At 37.5% G+C, this 19,463-nt stretch overlaps 1 protein-coding gene and 1 pseudogene across 1 annotated transcript; one reads left to right on the plus strand and one right to left on the minus strand.

Moving 5' to 3' along the window:
- Positions 1 to 14,101: 14,101 nt before the first annotated feature.
- LOC145973287 (uncharacterized) lies at positions 14,102 to 14,724 on the minus strand. Its single transcript, XM_083102555.1, has 2 exons — positions 14,701 to 14,724; positions 14,102 to 14,657 (listed from the first exon to the last, which is right to left on the minus strand). Exons 1-2 carry the CDS (start codon positions 14,722 to 14,724, stop codon positions 14,103 to 14,105), a joined length of 579 nt encoding a protein of 192 aa, XP_082958681.1. The 3' UTR covers position 14,102.
- Positions 14,725 to 15,566: 842 nt separating this feature from the next.
- LOC145972995 (uncharacterized) lies at positions 15,567 to 16,168 on the plus strand (annotated as a pseudogene).
- The last annotated feature ends 3,295 nt before the right edge of the window (positions 16,169 to 19,463 follow it).

The following is a 19,463-nucleotide window of genomic DNA, read 5'->3' on the forward strand; positions in this document are numbered from 1 at the left end:
ATTCCTTCTTTAAATCATCTTCATCAAAACCGCCGATAGTTTTAGCTATAAAAGAAACATCATTGAATGATGTTTCTCTATTGTTATCAAATAAACTTATATATGGTCGAAAAACTTGTAACTTTGATAAAAATATATTATTTAGAGGTAATCTTTTACGAATTTTTTCTGCACCAGTCACATAAAATATTAAACAATTCTCTCGAACAATTGTAACTATGTTTATGTGACCTTTCAGCGTTAATTCGTTCAGATATTCCTCACATTCTGATCCCAAAATAATTTCATTAGTAGGTTTTTGATTTTCTTTTAAGGAGAATATAATATTTGGAGAAAATGGTTTTAAATATTCTTTTTTTATAAAATTTCGAATTTGGAAAAGAAAGTTTAAAGATTTTGAATGCAATAAATGAATCCTTGTTTCTAATGCTTGAAAAAATGCATTAAATGCATTAAAGAAATTCAAAACGTATTTTAAAAATAGAAAATAAGCTTTTATCTCTACGTTGTTCATCATAGACAATAGATATTCTTCAGAATTTGTTTTTTCGCTCACAACCATTTCAGTAAGAAAGTATTTAATTGTATCCCAAGATTCAAGAAGTCTTTCAATACATAAATAATGCGAAAGCCAGCGCGTATCACATAATTTCAATATTTTGCGATTTGTTTCTTGGAAACACTCGCAAAATTCACGAAAAATAGCCGTACGTTTTGGACTGCTATTGAGATAAGTAGCAATTTTTTTTAGAAATTCCTCGCAATATGCAGGCATTTTAGAACATGCAGCATGCGCTGCTAATGCGGAGGAATGACATGGGCATGAAAATGTTAATAAATGTGGACATATTTCTTCTAATTTTTTTTTAAACGATAAATGTTTTCCTGTCATAACAGATGCATTGTCACATGATAAAGCTACGATATTTAAAAATGGTATCTGTAATTTCCACATTTCACATTTAAATGCCTCAAACAACTTTTCTGCGCTTGAATCTTTGGCATCAATATCAATTAATTTAACTAATTGTGAGCGAATATCTAATGTCTCTGGATCAACGTATCGAACAAGAAAAATCATTCATTTATCATTAGTTATATCAGATGTTTCGTCAATAAAAATTGAAAATTTTGTATTCTGAATTTTATTGACGACACGATTTGTTTCAACTGGGCACAAAACATTTGTAATAATGTTTTTACATTTTGTTCGGCCCATGCTCATGCTTTTTAACACATTAGGATCTTTTCCAATATGTTGAAAAAAGTTGAGGATTTCTTTTGCAGTTTGATGCGAAATATTTTTATCAGCAATTAATGCAGCATATCGAATTTCTGTTATTTTTTTTCGCTCTTCAAACGACAAAAGTGAATCATCTGTTATGTTTATATTTTCGTTTGTATTCTTTGTTTCTGTTTTAATTTTACATATTTCTATATGTGCTTTGGATTCTGCGTGACGATAAATTTTCGATAAATCACCTCTCATGGATTTATCGCAAAATGAACAAAAAAATGAATTTATATCATGTGATACTTTGCGTAACCATGGCTTAAATAATTCAATCTCTAACCATTGGTCTTGAAATTTATATTTTTCGGATATTTCTTTATCTGAATTTTTATTATTATTTTTATTATCAGTACTTAAAGATGAATTATTTTCTTTAATATTATTTTTATGACACACAGAATCCGCATGTCTTAAAACATGTGTGTTGCACGAAATATTTTTATTGCATATAATACAATGATACAAGCTCTCATCAAAAGCTACTTTGCGTATCCAACATTTAATTCGATCATCATTGAGCCAAGCATCTGAAAAGCTTCGCTTAGATTTTTTTCTTAATTCATCACACATTTTTGTGAAACCAAAAATAGGCAGAAACAAAAAATTAAAGAAGAATGAATAAAAGAAGCTAAAGATGAAAAATGATAGATATACAGAAATTTGAAATAATCAGAACTCACAAATCGGGACTGTGACAGTTTCTTGAACACCAAGATTTCAGAGCACGTATAAAAAAATACGTTTACTTGACAGTACAAGGCGACAAGATTATCTGATGAAAAAAAAATGCCGCGAAACAAATGAACGGTATAAAACAAATGAAACGGCATGAAACAAATGCCGAGTGTGCCTCAGTGTCTGTTCACCAAAGCACGGCGACAGATTGAACATAATGTCTCGTAAGCAAATTATTATTTATACAAAATTATTAAGAAATTTTAATGTTTCTGTTATAATTTTTTTTCTTAATAATTTTATAGAAGATATTAATGAGGAAATGGATGCGCTGGTGCTGGATGCACCCGACATGCCGCGGCTGCTGCAACAATTGTTGCGGCAGCAACAATTGTTTGCAGCACAGCTGCAAATATTTATGCAGCAGCAACAGCAGCCTCAGCAGTCGCAGCAGCCGCCGCCGCCGCCGCCGCCGCCGCAGGAACAGCAAGAAGAGCAACAGCAGGAGCAAAATGGTACATTATTTTTTATATTAAATTCTATTTTATAAAATTATATACATATATACACATATATATATATATACAGGGTGTTTTATTTTAATCCGACCAGTCGAATATCTCGAAAATCAAGCCCGGGAGAGAAAAATATTTCAAACAAAAGTTGTTTGGTTTCGAGGGGGCCATAAGATGGTGACAATGATTTGACCTTGAACAGTCATTTGAAGGTCACATAAAGGTCACCTTAAATTTCTTAAATGGAATACCCTATATATTTTTGCACATTCTTGTAGCTGACATCGAGAGCTTTCCAAAACACTATAATTAAGTACCTTTTCGTTAAGTACTTTTTGAGTTATGAGGCTTGAAATAATTTCTTAATTCTACATAAACCGTAAAATATCTAGTAAAATATTCATTTTTCGATTATCTTACCTTAATACTTTTACGTACAAAATAATGAGAGGAATCAATTGGTGTAAAGAAAACACATAGTTGTTTTGAAGAAAAAATATGTAATTTGCAATTAACAATTCCATATTTTTTCTTAAAAACAACTATGTGTTTTTTTTACACCAATTGATTCCTCTCATTATTTTGTACATAAAAGTATTAAGGTAAGATAATCGAAAAGTGAATATTTTACAAGATATTTTACGGTTTATGTAAAATTAAGAAATTATTTCAACCCTCATAACTCAAAAAGTACTTAACGAAAAGATACTTAATGATAGTGTTTTGGAAAGCTCTCGAGATAAGCTACAAGAGTGTGCAAAAATATATAGGGTGTTCCATTTAAAAAAATTGAAGTGACCTTCACGTGACCTTCAAATGACTCTTCAAGGTCAAACCAATGATACCATCTTATGGCCCCCTCGAAACCAAACAACTTTTGTCTGAAATATTTTTCTCTCCCGGGCTTGGTTTTCGAGATATTCGACTGGTCGGATTAAAATAAAACACCCTGTATATATATACACTCACCCGCAAAAAAAGCGGTACACCTAAAATTTGAGAAAATTTCATCAAATTTTAAATGATCATAACTTGGTAAATAATGATGATAAAAATATGTTTAAAAAAACAAAATGAAGGCTGTAATGTCCACTTTAAGAATATTTAAGTGGCAATTATGCTCAGCCATTGTTTTCAAAATGGCGGATAAGGAAGTGAAAGGATGTAAAATTGATTATTAAAGGATCGAGTTTGGGACGGTGCACGGCGTAAATCAGGTAACGCAGCCCAATGAGACCAAATGCTCGTGAAAGTGTGGAGTGTTATCTTTAAAATGTTTTTTTACCGAGCTCGATACGATGATTTTTCGCTGAGTTATTCCGAATTTAATTAAAAACGCTCTTTTTTCTTCTTCAATTTGCAGCTCAGCGAATAATTATCGTATCGAGCTCGGTAAAAAAGCATTGTAAAGGTGATACTCCACACTTTCACAGGCATTTCGTCCCATTGGGCTGCGATACCTGATTCACGCCACGCACTGGAGCAAAGCGGGAACCTTTATTTATCGGTTTTGTATGCTTTCATTTATCCGCTATTTTGAAAAAAAATGGTTGCACATAATTTCAATTTAATTTAGGTGTGTGTGTGTGTGTGCTCGTTTGTATACCACAAGGATAAGGACCCCGTGGTTCGTCAGCTCCACAGTATTTAAAGACTCCAAACCCTCCTTGTGGCGTGTGTGTGTGTGTGTGTGTGTGTGTGTGTGTGTGTACGGGCGCACGCATGTGTGTATTAATAGTGGGTATGACCTCCTCGTGCGCGTATTACCTCATTCATACGATCAGGCATACTCTGTATTAGTCTTTTTATTTCATCCTGCGTAATTGCATCCCATGCATTTTGAAGAACTCTTTGAAGTTCTTGCAGTGACTGAGGTGCAAGTACGTGATTTCGTACTTTCTTGCCGAGATTGTCCCACAAATGCTCAATGGGATTTAAATCCGGACTACTTGCTGGCCAAACAAGTCGATTTATGCCAACTTCATCGAGGAAATCAAACACTCTTCTCGCAGTGTGTGGTCGAGCATTGTCTTGCATAAACAAGAAGTTCTCTCCGATAAAGGGTGCATACGGAACAACATACGGAAGGAGTATGTCTTCCACGTATACATCTGCGTTCATGTTCCTGTCAAAAAAGTGCAAATCTGTATGAGCGTCCGCTGAAATACCTGCCCAAACCATCACAGAGCCTCCATTGTAGCTGTACCTTTCACTTACAGTACAATCTGCAAATCGTTCTCCACGACGACGATAAACTCGTTCTCGTCCATCTGGAGAATAGAGACAAAAACGAGATTCATCGCTAAAGAGTACTTTGCCCCAGTCTGCGTAATTCCAGTCTCTATGCGCAACTGCAAAATTGAGTCGAGCTACGCGATGACGACCTGTAAGAAAAGGTACAGCCGCTGGCCTGCGCGAAAACAGATTTTGTTTCGCTAATCTTCTCCGAACGGTGTCAACGGATACATTGCAATTGTGGACATCCCTTAAATTGATTCGAATTTGAACAGCTGTTCGATGTCTGTCTCTTAATGAATTTAAAACAATAAATCGGTCATCGTTTTCATTGGTACGTCGAGGGCGCCCAGAACCAGGCCTCCTCTTGAAAGAATTGGTGTCTAAGTACCTGGCATAAGCACGTTGCACAGTTGACACTGACAGATCAAGTGCCTCAGCAACGTATCTTCGACTTCTGCCATCTTCAATTAAAGCAACAACTTGAGCAGCTTTTTCTGGAGTTATCGTTGCCATAATCGAGAAGTAATTTCGAGAAGAAGTAATTAATTATGGTTTCAATAGATGAAGTCGCAAGGAGCAACGCGTCTAGAGAGCTAGCAAATCAATCGCATAACTTGTACTATAGTCTTTCAATGTACCTGGCATAAGCACGTCTCAAACGGAAAAAACATTGAAAGACTATAGTACAAGTTATGCGATTGATTTGCTAGCTCTCTAGACGCGTTGCTCCTTGCGACTTCATCTATTGAAACCATAATTAATTACTTCTTCTCGAAATTACTTCTCGATTATGGCAACGATAACTCCAGAAAAAGCTGCTCAAGTTGTTGCTTTAATTGAAGATGGCAGAAGTCGAAGATACGTTGCTGAGGCACTTGATCTGTCAGTGTCAACTGTGCAACGTGCTTATGCCAGGTACTTAGACACCAATTCTTTCAAGAGGAGGCCTGGTTCTGGGCGCCCTCGACGTACCAATGAAAACGATGACCGATTTATTGTTTTAAATTCATTAAGAGACAGACATCGAACAGCTGTTCAAATTCGAAACAATTTAAGGGATGTCCACAATTGCAATGTATCCGTTGACACCGTTCGGAGAAGATTAGCGGAACAAAATCTGTTTTCGCGCAGGCCAGCGGCTGTACCTTTTCTTACAGGTCGTCATCGCGTAGCTCGACTCAATTTTGCAGTTGCGCATAGAGACTGGAATTACGCAGACTGGGGCAAAGTACTCTTTAGCGATGAATCTCGTTTTTGTCTCTATTCTCCAGATGGACGAGAACGAGTTTATCGTCGTCGTGGAGAACGATTTGCAGATTGTACTGTAAGTGAAAGGTACAGCTACAATGGAGGCTCTGTGATGGTTTGGGCAGGTATTTCAGCGGACGCTCATACAGATTTGCACTTTTTTGACAGGAACATGAACGCAGATGTATACGTGGAAGACATACTCCTTCCGTATGTTGTTCCGTATGCACCCTTTATCGGAGAGAACTTCTTGTTTATGCAAGACAATGCTCGACCACACACTGCGAGAAGAGTGTTTGATTTCCTCGATGAAGTTGGCATAAATCGACTTGTTTGGCCAGCAAGTAGTCCGGATTTAAATCCCATTGAGCATTTGTGGGACAATCTCGGCAAGAAAGTACGAAATCACGTACTTGCACCTCAGTCACTGCAAGAACTTCAAAGAGTTCTTCAAAATGCATGGGATGCAATTACGCAGGATGAAATAAAAAGACTAATACAGAGTATGCCTGATCGTATGAATGAGGTAATACGCGCACGAGGAGGTCATACCCACTATTAATACACACATGCGTGCGCCCGTACACACACACACACACACACACACACACACACACACGCCACAAGGAGGGTTTGGAGTCTTTAAATACTGTGGAGCTGACGAACCACGGGGTCCTTATCCTTGTGGTATACAAACGAGCACACACACACACACACCTAAATTAAATTGAAATTATGTGCAACCATTTTTTTTCAAAATAGCGGATAAATGAAAGCATACAAAACCGATAAATAAAGGTTCCCGCTTTGCTCCAGTGCGTGGCGTGAATCAGGTATCGCAGCCCAATGGGACGAAATGCATGTGAAAGTGTGGAGTATCACCTTTACAATGCTTTTTTACCGAGCTCGATACGATAATTATTCGCTGAGCTGCAAATTGAAGAAGAAAAAAGAGCGTTTTTAATTAAATTCGGAATAACTCAGCGAAAAATCATCGTATCGAGCTCGGTAAAAAAACATTTTAAAGATAACACTCCACACTTTCACGAGCATTTGGTCTCATTGGGCTGCGTTACCTGATTTACGCCGTGCACCGTCCCAAACTCGATCCTTTAATAATCAATTTTACATCCTTTCACTTCCTTATCCGCCATTTTGAAAACAATGGCTGAGCATAATTGCCACTTAAATATTCTTAAAGTGGACATTACAGCCTTCATTTTGTTTTTTTAAACATATTTTTATCATCATTATTTACCAAGTTATGATCATTTAAAATTTGATGAAATTTTCTCAAATTTTAGGTGTACCGCTTTTTTTGCGGGTGAGTGTATATATATATATATATATATATATATATAATAATTTATTTGTTTTATTTTTCAGAAAATAAACAAAAAAAAGAGGAGGCGGGCGGGCCCGTGTCCGCTGGTACGCGCAGCGCAGCAGGGGCGGCTGGGGCGTCGCGGGCGGTCGAGGAGGCGACCGAGGCCGAGGAAGCGGCCGGGGACGAAGAGGCGGCCGGGCCCGAGGAGGCGGCTGGGGCCGAGGAGGCGGCCGAGGCGCAATTATTAAAAATTATTATTATTATTAATGTATTAAATAAATAATAAAAAAATAATTCAAGAATATTTATTTATCCAATATTTTCTTCCTTTTATCCTTTATTCCTAGATATTTTTTCCTCCTATACATATATCAATACAATGTGGTATAATAGGGCTCTAGGCGAAGGTCCACATAAAAAAACCTAACGCGCCATTGGTGATACCCCGTGGGTGGTGTGGAAAATCGCCACACTCATTAAATTTTTTTATTTTATTATTTTAAATGTATAAATATGGAGAAAACAAGTTAAATTATTATATTAAATAGTTTTATAATATATTTTTGTAATATAATTAGTATATATTTATATTTGTATAATATATTTATAATATATATATATATATATATATATATATATATATATATATATACACATACATATTATAAACATATTATACGATAAAAAAGCTGTAAGAGAAACATTGAGCGCATATCGAGATATCGGGAGCGAGCAGCGTGTAGCGTCGCGCGTCGGCCGTCGCTTTCGTTGGTAGGAAGAAGACAGAAGACTGTATTCTGTCCTCTTCTACTATCCGAAGCTAGCCGAAGCGCCGAGCTCACACGTACGCTTACGCTCACATCCTCATTACCCCCTCCACGCCGTGTTGCATGTTGCTTGCGGCGGAGATCTGGCAGCTTTGGACTAAAGTCTTACCCATCATTCTATTAGGAATTAGAGCAACATGGAAAGAAGACATCAAGTCCACACCTGCAGAAATGGTCTACGGCGAACCAATCCGATTACCTGGACAATTCCTAGACGACCAAAGGCCACGAGAGAAGGGACAGAACTACGATTTCCTAACCAACCTAAAGAAGGCAATGCAGAAACTCCGACCGGCTATTAAGCGCCATGGACAACGAGCTACCTTCGTGTTCAAGGACATGAACACAACAACGCATGTGTTCGTCAGACACGACGCACCCAGCGGAGCACTCTATCCACCATATGACGGACCATTCGAGGTCATCAGCAGGGGAAACAAAGCCTTCAAACTGAGGATTAGAGGAAAAGAAGTCAATGTCTCAGCAGACCGATTGAAACCAGCCTACATAATCAATGAAGAACCAGCAAAGGAGACAGACGGGAGAAACAGCGAAGGAACAACTACAAGATCCGGACGAGCGGTACGGCAGCCAGTCCGATTCGCACCAACATCATAAGGACTTTAATACAACCAGGGGGGGTCCTGTGGCGTTTTGCCATACGCCACAAAAGCGTTACGGCCGAACGCACTGGGCGCCTACTGCACGGCAGCCCGCGCGCACGATACGCGCACGGTAGCGCGAACGTTAAGGGGATTCCCCTGAGCTGGATCACCGGCCGGCCGACAGATGGCAACGAAGGCGAACCTTTTCGCATAAGTGAAGCCCGGCAGACTGGGTATATAAGGCCGGGCGACGCAAAGGAAAATCGAGTCACGACTCAGTACTAAGTGAGAACGCTTTATACACATCGTAGATTCCACCTTTTGTAGAGCCTTAACGCTCAAAGCGAAGCCGTATTTCGGCAAGCTTTTTCTGGCAGGAGCCTCCACGCTCCTGGAAGGATTCCGCCGAGGCGCAGCTACATTCCACGGCCGCTAATCTCGCGCCGATCACCCGGGCCAGCGAAGCAGCCGTGTGAGGAGTACGAGCCTCCGAAGAAGCGGGTCACCTGGCAGCTGCTACCGTGGAAGCTCATCCCACTGGAGCTGGACCCTCCAAACCTCACCAGGCCACCAAGGTGCCTACTCCACCAGTGGGATATTCGAGTACGCCGCTACATATCGCCAACAGTCACCGAGAGCTATCCAGCGTTGCTCTCACCTCTGTCTCCATCACCTCGGCAGCAGAGAGAGATAGGCGTGCAGACAGTATGCTGGTCCACCGAGGCATACAGGCGCAGCCAGCTACCCAGGAGCAAGCGGTCCAGTCTGACAGCGACTGGGAGACTAACTCCACGTCTATCGCGACACAAACGGAGACTCCACCGGCGGACCTGAACAACAACTGCCTAGGGTCACTGAAAATAACTAAGACGTTCCCGCCAATCACATACCGGGAACGGCTACCTTACTAATCGGTCCTTTTCAGAACCACTTGTATAATACTTGTACATAGTAGTAATAATAAACTATCATTATATTATATCAAGAGAGTCAGCATCACAACCTACACTCAGCCTGATGTTCAGCGAGCGAAAAACAGAGAACACGCGGAAACAGAGAGCGAGAGCGAAAACTAGGACATAATTCCCCTAGAGCGGAAATACCTAGACTAACATGTGCTGTAAATGATATTCTTTACGATGCGTGTAATAAATAATTATTTTCATTTCATCTGTGATTTTAATTCTTTCCTTCCATACGAATAATAGTTGATAATTTTCTCAACACGCTCCGCCAAAGATGTAGAGAAATGCTGAGGTAGATGAGACGTGATGCTCTAGTTAGAATGAGACAAAAGATATTAAAAGATATATAATGAAGAGGAGTCTGCGACATTAGAATATTATTTCTTTCGTTCTTCTGTGTTTCGTTGGTCACGTATAATGGCTGAAGAAGACATTATTATCATCGATAATGATACGGATGATGATGATGATTATTGGATGGAGAGAGAAATGGATGAGGTGGAGAGAGAGAGAGGAGGGAGAAATGGGGGAGGAATCATCCGATGAGAGACCTGATTTCTGTTTTCGGATTAGTCAAGATGAAGAATTACTTCTAATAGAGCGGGAACAACTTTCAAAGAAGAATTTGGAAACTTCAATCGTTCAGTTTATAAAACATCAAGAGCTCGGCTTGAAAAAATCCCGCACAAATTCGTTGAGGACATTTCTCCTAGCTCGAAAAATATGTGCGCGAGAATTTGTAAAATATCATGGATGTAAATGTTTCAATATAGAACCTAATCATTCTAAAGTAAAATGTATTGGAAACAAACTGCGTGAAAATCTCGAATTAATAAAAGATTTTGAAAAACTGAGAGAAGATGAGCATGAGAATATACTACGGCGGAACTTGGAAGCGTTGAAGGTAAAATATTTTTGTTGATGTGTAATAAATTTAAAACACTTAAAATTATTGTTTGATTTTAGAGTTTACGAGAGGATAAACAGATATATGAATCCAAACCTGTATCAAAATATAAATTGTGCGTATTGTATAAAGATGAACCATGGAAAATATTGTAAGTAACTTTCAATTTATAATACATCAAAAGTCCTAAAATAAATTATTAAAAACTATTCAAATGTATGTCTTTTTCTGTTCCAGGAGCGGCCCCCCTCAGCCCGGCATCGCCCCCTTAGCCTTCCAAGAACGGCGCATCACCCCCCCCCCCATATATATATATATATATATATATAGATATTTTACAATAAATTTTATATTTTTGTAATATTATTATTGTTATTATTATTAGACACACACACACACACACACACACACACACACACACACACACACACACACACACAAATGTATTATTACACAGCACATTTTAATAAATTTTATATATTTTAATTGAAAAAAAAAATTGCAATTATTTATACGCCTTTCCTTGCGCTCCCATCCTTTGGCATCTCTCTCTCGCGCGCTAGTTGTAAGTCTCGCGATATCTTCGTTGCGCTATCTCTCTCTCGCGCTAATTGTAAGTCTCGCGATATTATCGTTCTCTCTCGTACAGGTTGTTCTCGCGATATTATCGTTCTCTCTTTCGTACGCGTTGTTCTCGCGATATTATCATTCTCTCTCGCACGCGTTGTTCGCGATATTATCGTTCTCTCTCGCACACGCTATTATCATTCTCTCTCTCTCTCTTTCATATGCTCGTCGCTATCACTCACTCACTCACTCACTTACCTTTGCGTCGTCCTTCTTCCACCTATGCGTCATCTTACAATGCGTCGTCCTTGTTTCACGTTGACGCCATCCTTGTCGCACGTGGATGCCATCCTTGTCGCACTGTCCTCTTCACACACTTAGCGCTATCCTTTTCCCACACGTAGCGCTATCCTTCTCAGACTTTAGCACCGTCTTCGTTCCGCTGATCCCCCTTCTCCTCGCGGACCCCCTCGTCCATCGGTCGCGCCGTGGATCCCCCTTCCTCGCGCGTGACGTCACTCACTGCGCGCTGCAGTTCCCTCTTCCCCGCACGTGACGTTACTCCCCCCGCGCCGCGGTTCCCCTCGCGCCTCATCCCCCCTGAGAGGACCATAGTTAGAACCCGCCTTGTATACCTACTAAGAAATATTAAATATAGAAAGAGAGAAAGAGAAGGGAAAAGTTTCTTTCTCTTTTTATATTTAATATTTAATATTTTTCCTATTGTGCGCAAGGCCTAACTTATTTATATATAATAATATTGGGCGAATTTTTTAATTCATCGATTTATCAATCATATGATGTACAAATGCAGCAAATACAGTACTTTGTGTTTTTAGAATCAGATGCAAAACATAGATGGGAAACTTTACGAAATTTGTACGGAAGGGCTAGACGACAGTTTTTAAATATTGATAAAGAAAATTGTTTATCTGGTTCAGGCCAAACTAATATTGTGATAGAAAATATGCTAACTCCCCAAAGCAAAGCTATTCATAGATTTTTAGGAAAACTTTATGTTCCTCGAAAGTAAGTCATTACATCTTTGACGTATATCTATCTTAATCACTTTGTGTACTTTTAATACTATTTATTACTAAATACTATTTTGCATGATAAGGACTACGTCAAACTACAAAAGATCAAGACTGCCATTAACATCTGTATCAAATGCAGAATCCTCTATAACATTACATGGATTTAGTGCAATGCCATCTCCTTCATTTGCTTTTTCTGCTGCTTCTATGTCTACAGCAACTAATGCTAAAATGAAATGTAATGAATTGATCACACAAAGAGTTTCCACAGAAAATATGAAACAAAAAACACAGATTTCTAAAGTGATATCTGCGAATTCGTTACAGGAAATACCAGTTTTATTTTCTCAATCAACTGTCTCATCTTTATGCAATCAAAATTTTGATAACATCATAAATTAAAGTGAGTATCATTTTTAACATTTAGGGCCTATTCAAACAAACTTGCATAGGTGCATATGCATAGCATAAGTTTATTTGGATCAATGAGCAAGTCACATGCTCGATGCTCAATGGTTCAGATGGTCTTATGCTGTATATGCACCTATGCAAGTTTGTTTGAATAGGCCCTTATTTTCTATAACATGGTAGAAAAAATTCAATTATAAAATTTAATAACTGTTAACAAATTATTTCCTATTGGTAATTATATCACTATTTTCAAGGTACAACAAGTACAAGTGAAACTGATGATTTAACTGGTACTAAAGCTAAACGGCCTTTCACTGTCCCTAAAGCAGATATACGTAAAAAAAAAGAATGTATGATGATACTGAAATAGCTTCACTTGAATCATCTAAAGCAATAAATACTATATGCTCAGAATTACCATAGTTATTACAGAGCACTACCACAGAAGTTACACAGGATACAGAAGAAGATAAAGCCATGGTGACTGTGCTTTTACAATCCATAAAACGAGTACCTAAAAACCAAAAAAACCGTTGTATGATGAGAATATTTGAAGTCATACAATCATTTGAGGAAGATTATGCTTAATTTTATTTTTATTTTTTAAAATTTATTTTTATTAATAATTGGATAAGTAAATGTTCTTTTTGTTTTAGTTAATATTTCTGTTGTTTAATATTGGCTGTTCAGTAAAAAAAAATTGTTGTATAACTATTGTAAAAATCGTAAATCAGATTGGCATATGCTTTCAATCTTGACTAAATCTAACAATAAGAGCATATATTAATCAGATTCACGATTTTTACAACAACTTCTTGTGCTAAATGCAATTATTGTAAGATTTGTTTACATTAGGTTTTTTTTAAGTGCAACACGCGTGAGAATTATTTTATGAGAAATGTAAGTGAGAATAATTTTTTTGCAATTATTTATGTTAAATAATTTTTTATTTCACTCAATGTTAATGTAAAAATATAAACAAGTACTTATTGTTAGTACACACATACACACACACATATTGTTTACATAATTATTGTACAAGAGCAATAATATAAAAAGATTTTATTTAGTTATATATTTTATTAAAATTCTCATTAAAATTATATCATTATTAAAAATTAAAAATTTAACATTTTATTTATATTATTTTCCTACTATATCCTATAGCCTTAAAAATCTTATTTATTGTGTTTAACAGAAAAGTATATTAATTTATATTATAATAAATTACAGCATATCTTTGGCACATCTTATATCTACTAATACACAAATTTATAAATAACATATCATTCTGAATAACACATTTCGGTAATTGACTTGAGGAAAATATTGATTTAATTTATAAATATGAAAAAAGAAAAGTCACTTGTAATTTATTTTTAGGAAGAAATAGAAATATAGAAACAGATTATAAAATTGTAATTACGAAATATGAAATAAACTTAATGATATTTGAAGTTTTTGTTTATATAATTATCTAGTGAACTTATGGATTATTGATATTATATCCTCTCAAAGCATATTCATTTTGCCACTGAATTGATCCTATATCACTCATAAAATAATCCCGAAGTGTGTTACGCTGAACATTAACTGTAAGAGCAGCGTGATTAGATCCAACTTGACGTAAATTTGATACTGCACCTTGAACGCGATCATAGCGCCATTCTCCTAGCTCAATAGTTCCATCATCTCTCTCATGATCAATGAAATTTTTAGGACAATATTTAGTAGAATTATTTGACATAACAAAATTGTGGAGTACAAGCAATGCAAGAATTATTTTATGCGCTGTCTCTTCTTTACATTGTATTGACTTACGTAAAATTCTCCAACGAGACACGAGGATTCCAAAAGAATTTTCTATGGTTCTTCTTGCTCTTGATAAGCGATAATTAAAAATCCTTTTTGAATCTGTTTTTAATGATTTACGTGCATAAGGTCTCATTAGATAATGTTTCAAGGGAAATGCTTCATCTGCTACTAAGGTGGTGCTACATGGTAGTGCATGAAGTGTTCCTCGAAACACGACATCGTGTATCTGTACACGCGATTTTCACTTGTGTGCTTATCCCCTCCACTACGTTGCCAGTTGCCAGCGTAAGCATTCTGGCATCACTGTGTAGTTCTAGGCGACGTAAAATGGATGCACGCGCCGCTAGTGTACGACGTAGTAAAAGCGTTCCACGAAAAACAGCAGCGTGGCCTTTCTCAGGCTTCTCTCTGTTGATTGCTGAAAAACGTCCAATATGTATAGAGTTCAATGAATTAATGTGACGTGTCGCCATCTCAAGTTTACGATATGCTTGGCACACAGGTGCATTCGTTTACGCAGTGACTACCGCAGATGTCGTTCGTTTATTCCGCCTGTGAAATCCGCCTCAACACCGAACGCACCATTACTATGTTACTAATTAGTTCGCCGCTTTCGGGAACTTACTAGGTTTAAGACCCTATATACATATAGATACTTATGTACTAACTCCACACAGTTCGATCTCTTCCGTGGTTGTTAAGGCTCGTCTACAATAGCAGTCGTAAAGTCGTAAGATATGGTCGTAGAGTCGTATCAGTGATCGCTTCAATGGTTATTTCTGGTTGCAAGGCAGTCGCTGTCGCAGTCGTGGAAGTCGGTCCAATTCCTATTCCTGCGATTGCGATTTTACGACTAGCCAATCAGACAGAGCAAACCTAACCTAAGCTAAAGGTTAGATATGTGACGATCCGCATGTGCAAAATATCTTAATTGAAGAAGAGGACCTTAAAGGAAACATTTACCCTTATTTTACATAATAAATAGTAAGTAATTCTCATTATAAAAGTTCTGTAAACAAATAAAATGTTCTGTGTGTACAAGATTATTGAAGTTTTAATCGTTTTTATTATTATATAAAAATAATTTTTAAATTATTATATATTATGTATAATGTATTAGGGGGACCGGAAAGTAATGTCGTTTCTGCGCATGTCGATATTCGTTTGTCATTTATCAGCTCATTGTGTACTTCAAAGTCGTGCCAAAGACATTTTAAGGTTAGATTGACTTGTTTACTCGTAAATAATTAAATCTTAAATTTTTTTTTGCAATTTATGGTGAAATGGCCAGCCAAATACCAGAAGAGGTACATATCCGGCATTGTATGCTTTTTGAGTTTCACAAGGGTAGTAACGCAACAGTTGCTACCAAAAACATTTGCGATGTTTATCCAAGTGCATTAGACGTTCGTAAATGCCAAAGGTGGTTTTCTAAGTTCAAATCCGGTAATTTTGATCTTTCCGACTCGTATCGATCAGGAAGACCAACAACTTTAGACAATGACATTTTAAGGGCGGAAGTGGAAGCAAATCCGTGTCAGACAATCGAGGAACTGTCAAACACTCTTAACCAACCTTGGTCGACCATCCAAGAACATTTGCAGCAGATTGGTAAAGTAAGCAGAGCAGGTGTTTGGGTCCCGCATAATCTGTCCGAAGAAAACAAAGCTAACCGGTCCACCACATGCAACTTATTGCTTCAGCGGCACAATACAGAAGCGTTTTTTGATCGCTTGATCACTGGAGATGAAAAATGGGTCCTCTATGATAATCCAAAACGCAAAAGGCAGTGGCTCTCTCCGAATGAATCGCCACGAAGTACAGCTAAGCCAGGTTTACACCCCAAAAAGGCGCTTTTGTGTGTTTAGTGGAGTATTCGCGGGGTCGTTCATTTTGAAGTGCTGAAACCTGGACAAACTGTGAATGCAGACCTTTACTGTGAACAATTGGATCGAGTAAATCAATCTTTAATTGAAAAGTGCCCAGCGATTGTCAACAGAAAAGGCGTTATTCTGCAACACGATAATGCAAGACCGCACTGCGCAAGACGAACCCTGGAAAAAATTAATGAATTGGGGTGGGAAGTATTGCCTCACCCACCATACTCGCCCGATATTGCGCCATCGGATTTCCATTTATTCCGATCGCTACAACATTTTCTAAGTGGCAAAAAATTTGAAAATTTGGATGATGTCCAAAATGCCACTTCCAGATATTTTGCTCAAAAACCAATTGATTTTTATCGACCCGGCATTGAAAATTTGCACACTAGATGGCAAAAGGTTGTTGATAACGAGGGTGATTACATCATTGATTAAAAATAAAAACTTGTTAAAAATTTATCTGTTTGAATTTAATGTAAAAAAACGACATTACTTTCCGGTCCCCCTAATATATATAATGTATATAATCAAGTTATTATTACTATAAAATTATCTAGTTATAATTTTTATAAAATTATTACATTTATGAATATATATATTTATAGGTTCTGTAGAAAAAAAACGATCCTCTGGATAATGATAATAATGAAGATAACGAAACTTGTGAGAACGATTACATTTCTTATGAAATATATGAACATATATATAATTTGGATGACAAAGTGCAAGATGATCTAGATTTAATTGCTTTGGTTGAGGGTAATCCACGATTATATGATAAAAGAAGAAATGATTATAAAAATGTTAAAGATAGAGATATGGCATGGGAGAGCATAGGAAATGCTCTTAGAAAGCCAATAAATGGTGTGTTCTTATAACATATTGTTATTTTATTGTGCATAAGGCCCTGCACACAATAAAAAAAAAGTAGGTATACAAGGCGGGTTCTAACTATGGTCCTCTCAGGGGGGGTGAGGCGCGAGGGGAACCGCGGCGCGGGGGGAGTGACGTCACGTGCGGAGAAGAGGGAACTGCAGCGCGCAGTGAGTGACGTCACGCGCGGGGAAGGGGAATCCGCGGCGCGACCGATGGACGAGGGGGTCCGCGAGGAGAAGGGGGATCCGCGGAACGAAGACGGTGCTAAAGTTTGAGAAGAATAGCGCTACGTGTGGGAAAAGGATAGCGCTAAGTGTGTGAAGAGGACAGTGCGACAAGGATGGCATCCACATGCGACAAGGATGGCGTCAACGCGAGACAAGGACGACGCATTGTAAGATGACGCATAGGTGGAAGAAGGACGACGCAAAGGTAAGTGAGTGAGTGAGTGAGTGATAGCGACGAGCATATGAAAGAGAGAGAGAGAGAATGATAATAGCGTGTGCGAGAGAGAACGATAATATCGCGAACAACGCGTATGAGAGAGAATGATAATATCGCGAGAACAACGCGTACGAAAGAGAGAACGATAATATCGCGAGAACAACCTGTACGAGAGAGAACGATAATATCGCCAGACTTACAATTAGCGCGAGAGAGAGATAGCGCAACGAAGATATCGCGAGACTTACAACTAGCGCGCGAGAGAGAGATGCCAAAGGATGGAAGCGCAAGGAAAGGCGTATAAATAATTGCAATTTTATTTTTTCAATTAAAATATATAAAATTTATTAAAATGTGTCCGTGTAATAATACATTTGTGTGTGTGTGTGTGTGTGTGTGTGTGTGTCTAATAATAATAACAATAATAATATAATATAAAAATATAAAATTTATTGTAAAATATCTATATATATATGGGGGGAGGGTGATGCGCCGTTCCTGGAAGGCTAAGGGGGCGATGCGCCGGGCTGAGGGGGGCCGCTCCTGGAACAGAAAAAGACATACATTTGAATAGTTTTTAATAATTTATTTTAGGACTTTTGATGTATTATAAATTGAAAGTTACTTACAATATTTTCCATGGTTCATCTTTATACAATACGCACAATTTATATTTTGATACAGGTTTGGATTTATATATCTGTTTATCCTCTCGTAAACTCTAAAATCAAACATAATAATTTTAAGTGTTTTAAATTTATTACACATCAACAAAAATATTTTACCTTCAACGCTTCCAAGTTCCGCCGTAGTATATTCTCATGCTCATCTTCTCTCAGTTTTTCAAAATCTTTTATTAATTCGAGATTTTCACGCAGTTTGTTTCCAATACATTTTACTTTAGAATGATTAGGTTCTATATTGAAACATTTACATCCATGATATTTTACAAATTCTCGCGCACATATTTTTCGAGCTAGGAGAAATGTCCTCAACGAATTTGTGCGGGATTTTTTCAAGCCGAGCTCTTGATGTTTTATAAACTGAACGATTGAAGTTTCCAAATTCTTCTTTGAAAGTTGTTCCCGCTCTATTAGAAGTAATTCTTCATCTTGACTAATCCGAAAACGGAAATCAGGTTTCTCATCGGATGATTCCTCCCCCATTTCTCCCTCCTCTCTCTCTCTCCATCTCATCCATTTCTCTCTCCTTTCTCTCTCTCTCTCTCTCCATTTCTTTCTCCATCCAATAATCATCATCATCATCCGTATCATCATCGATGATAATAACGTCTTCTTCAGCCATTATACGTGACCAACGAAACACAAGATCAACGAAACACTGAAGAACGAAAGAAATAATATTCTAATGTCGCAGACTCCTCTTCATTATATATCTTTTAATATCTTTTGTCTCATTCTAACTAGAGCATCACGTCTCATCTACCTCAGCATTTCTCTACATCTTTGGCGGAGCGTGTTGAGAAAATTATCAACTATTATTCGTATGGAAGGAAAGAATTAAAATCACAGATGAAATGAAAATAATTATTTATTACACGCATCGTAAAGAATATCATTTACAGCACATGTTAGTCTAGGTATTTCCGCTCTAGAGGAATTATGTCCTAGTTTTCGCTCTCGCTCTCTGTTTCCGCGTGTTCTCTGTTTTTCGCTCGCTGAAGATCAGGCTGAGTGTAGGTTGTGATGCTGACTCTCTTGATATAATATAATGATAGTTTATTATTACTACTATGTACAAGTATTATACAAGTGGTTCTGAAAAGGACCGATTAGTGAGGTAGCCGTTCCGAGGTCGAATAGTCAACA

Source organism: Camponotus vicinus, unplaced genomic scaffold (genome assembly GCF_025532165.1).
Source record: "Camponotus vicinus isolate PSW18456_S1 unplaced genomic scaffold, iyCamVici1.0 SCAF_6, whole genome shotgun sequence".
Classification (NCBI taxonomy): Eukaryota; Metazoa; Arthropoda; class Insecta; order Hymenoptera; family Formicidae; genus Camponotus; species Camponotus vicinus.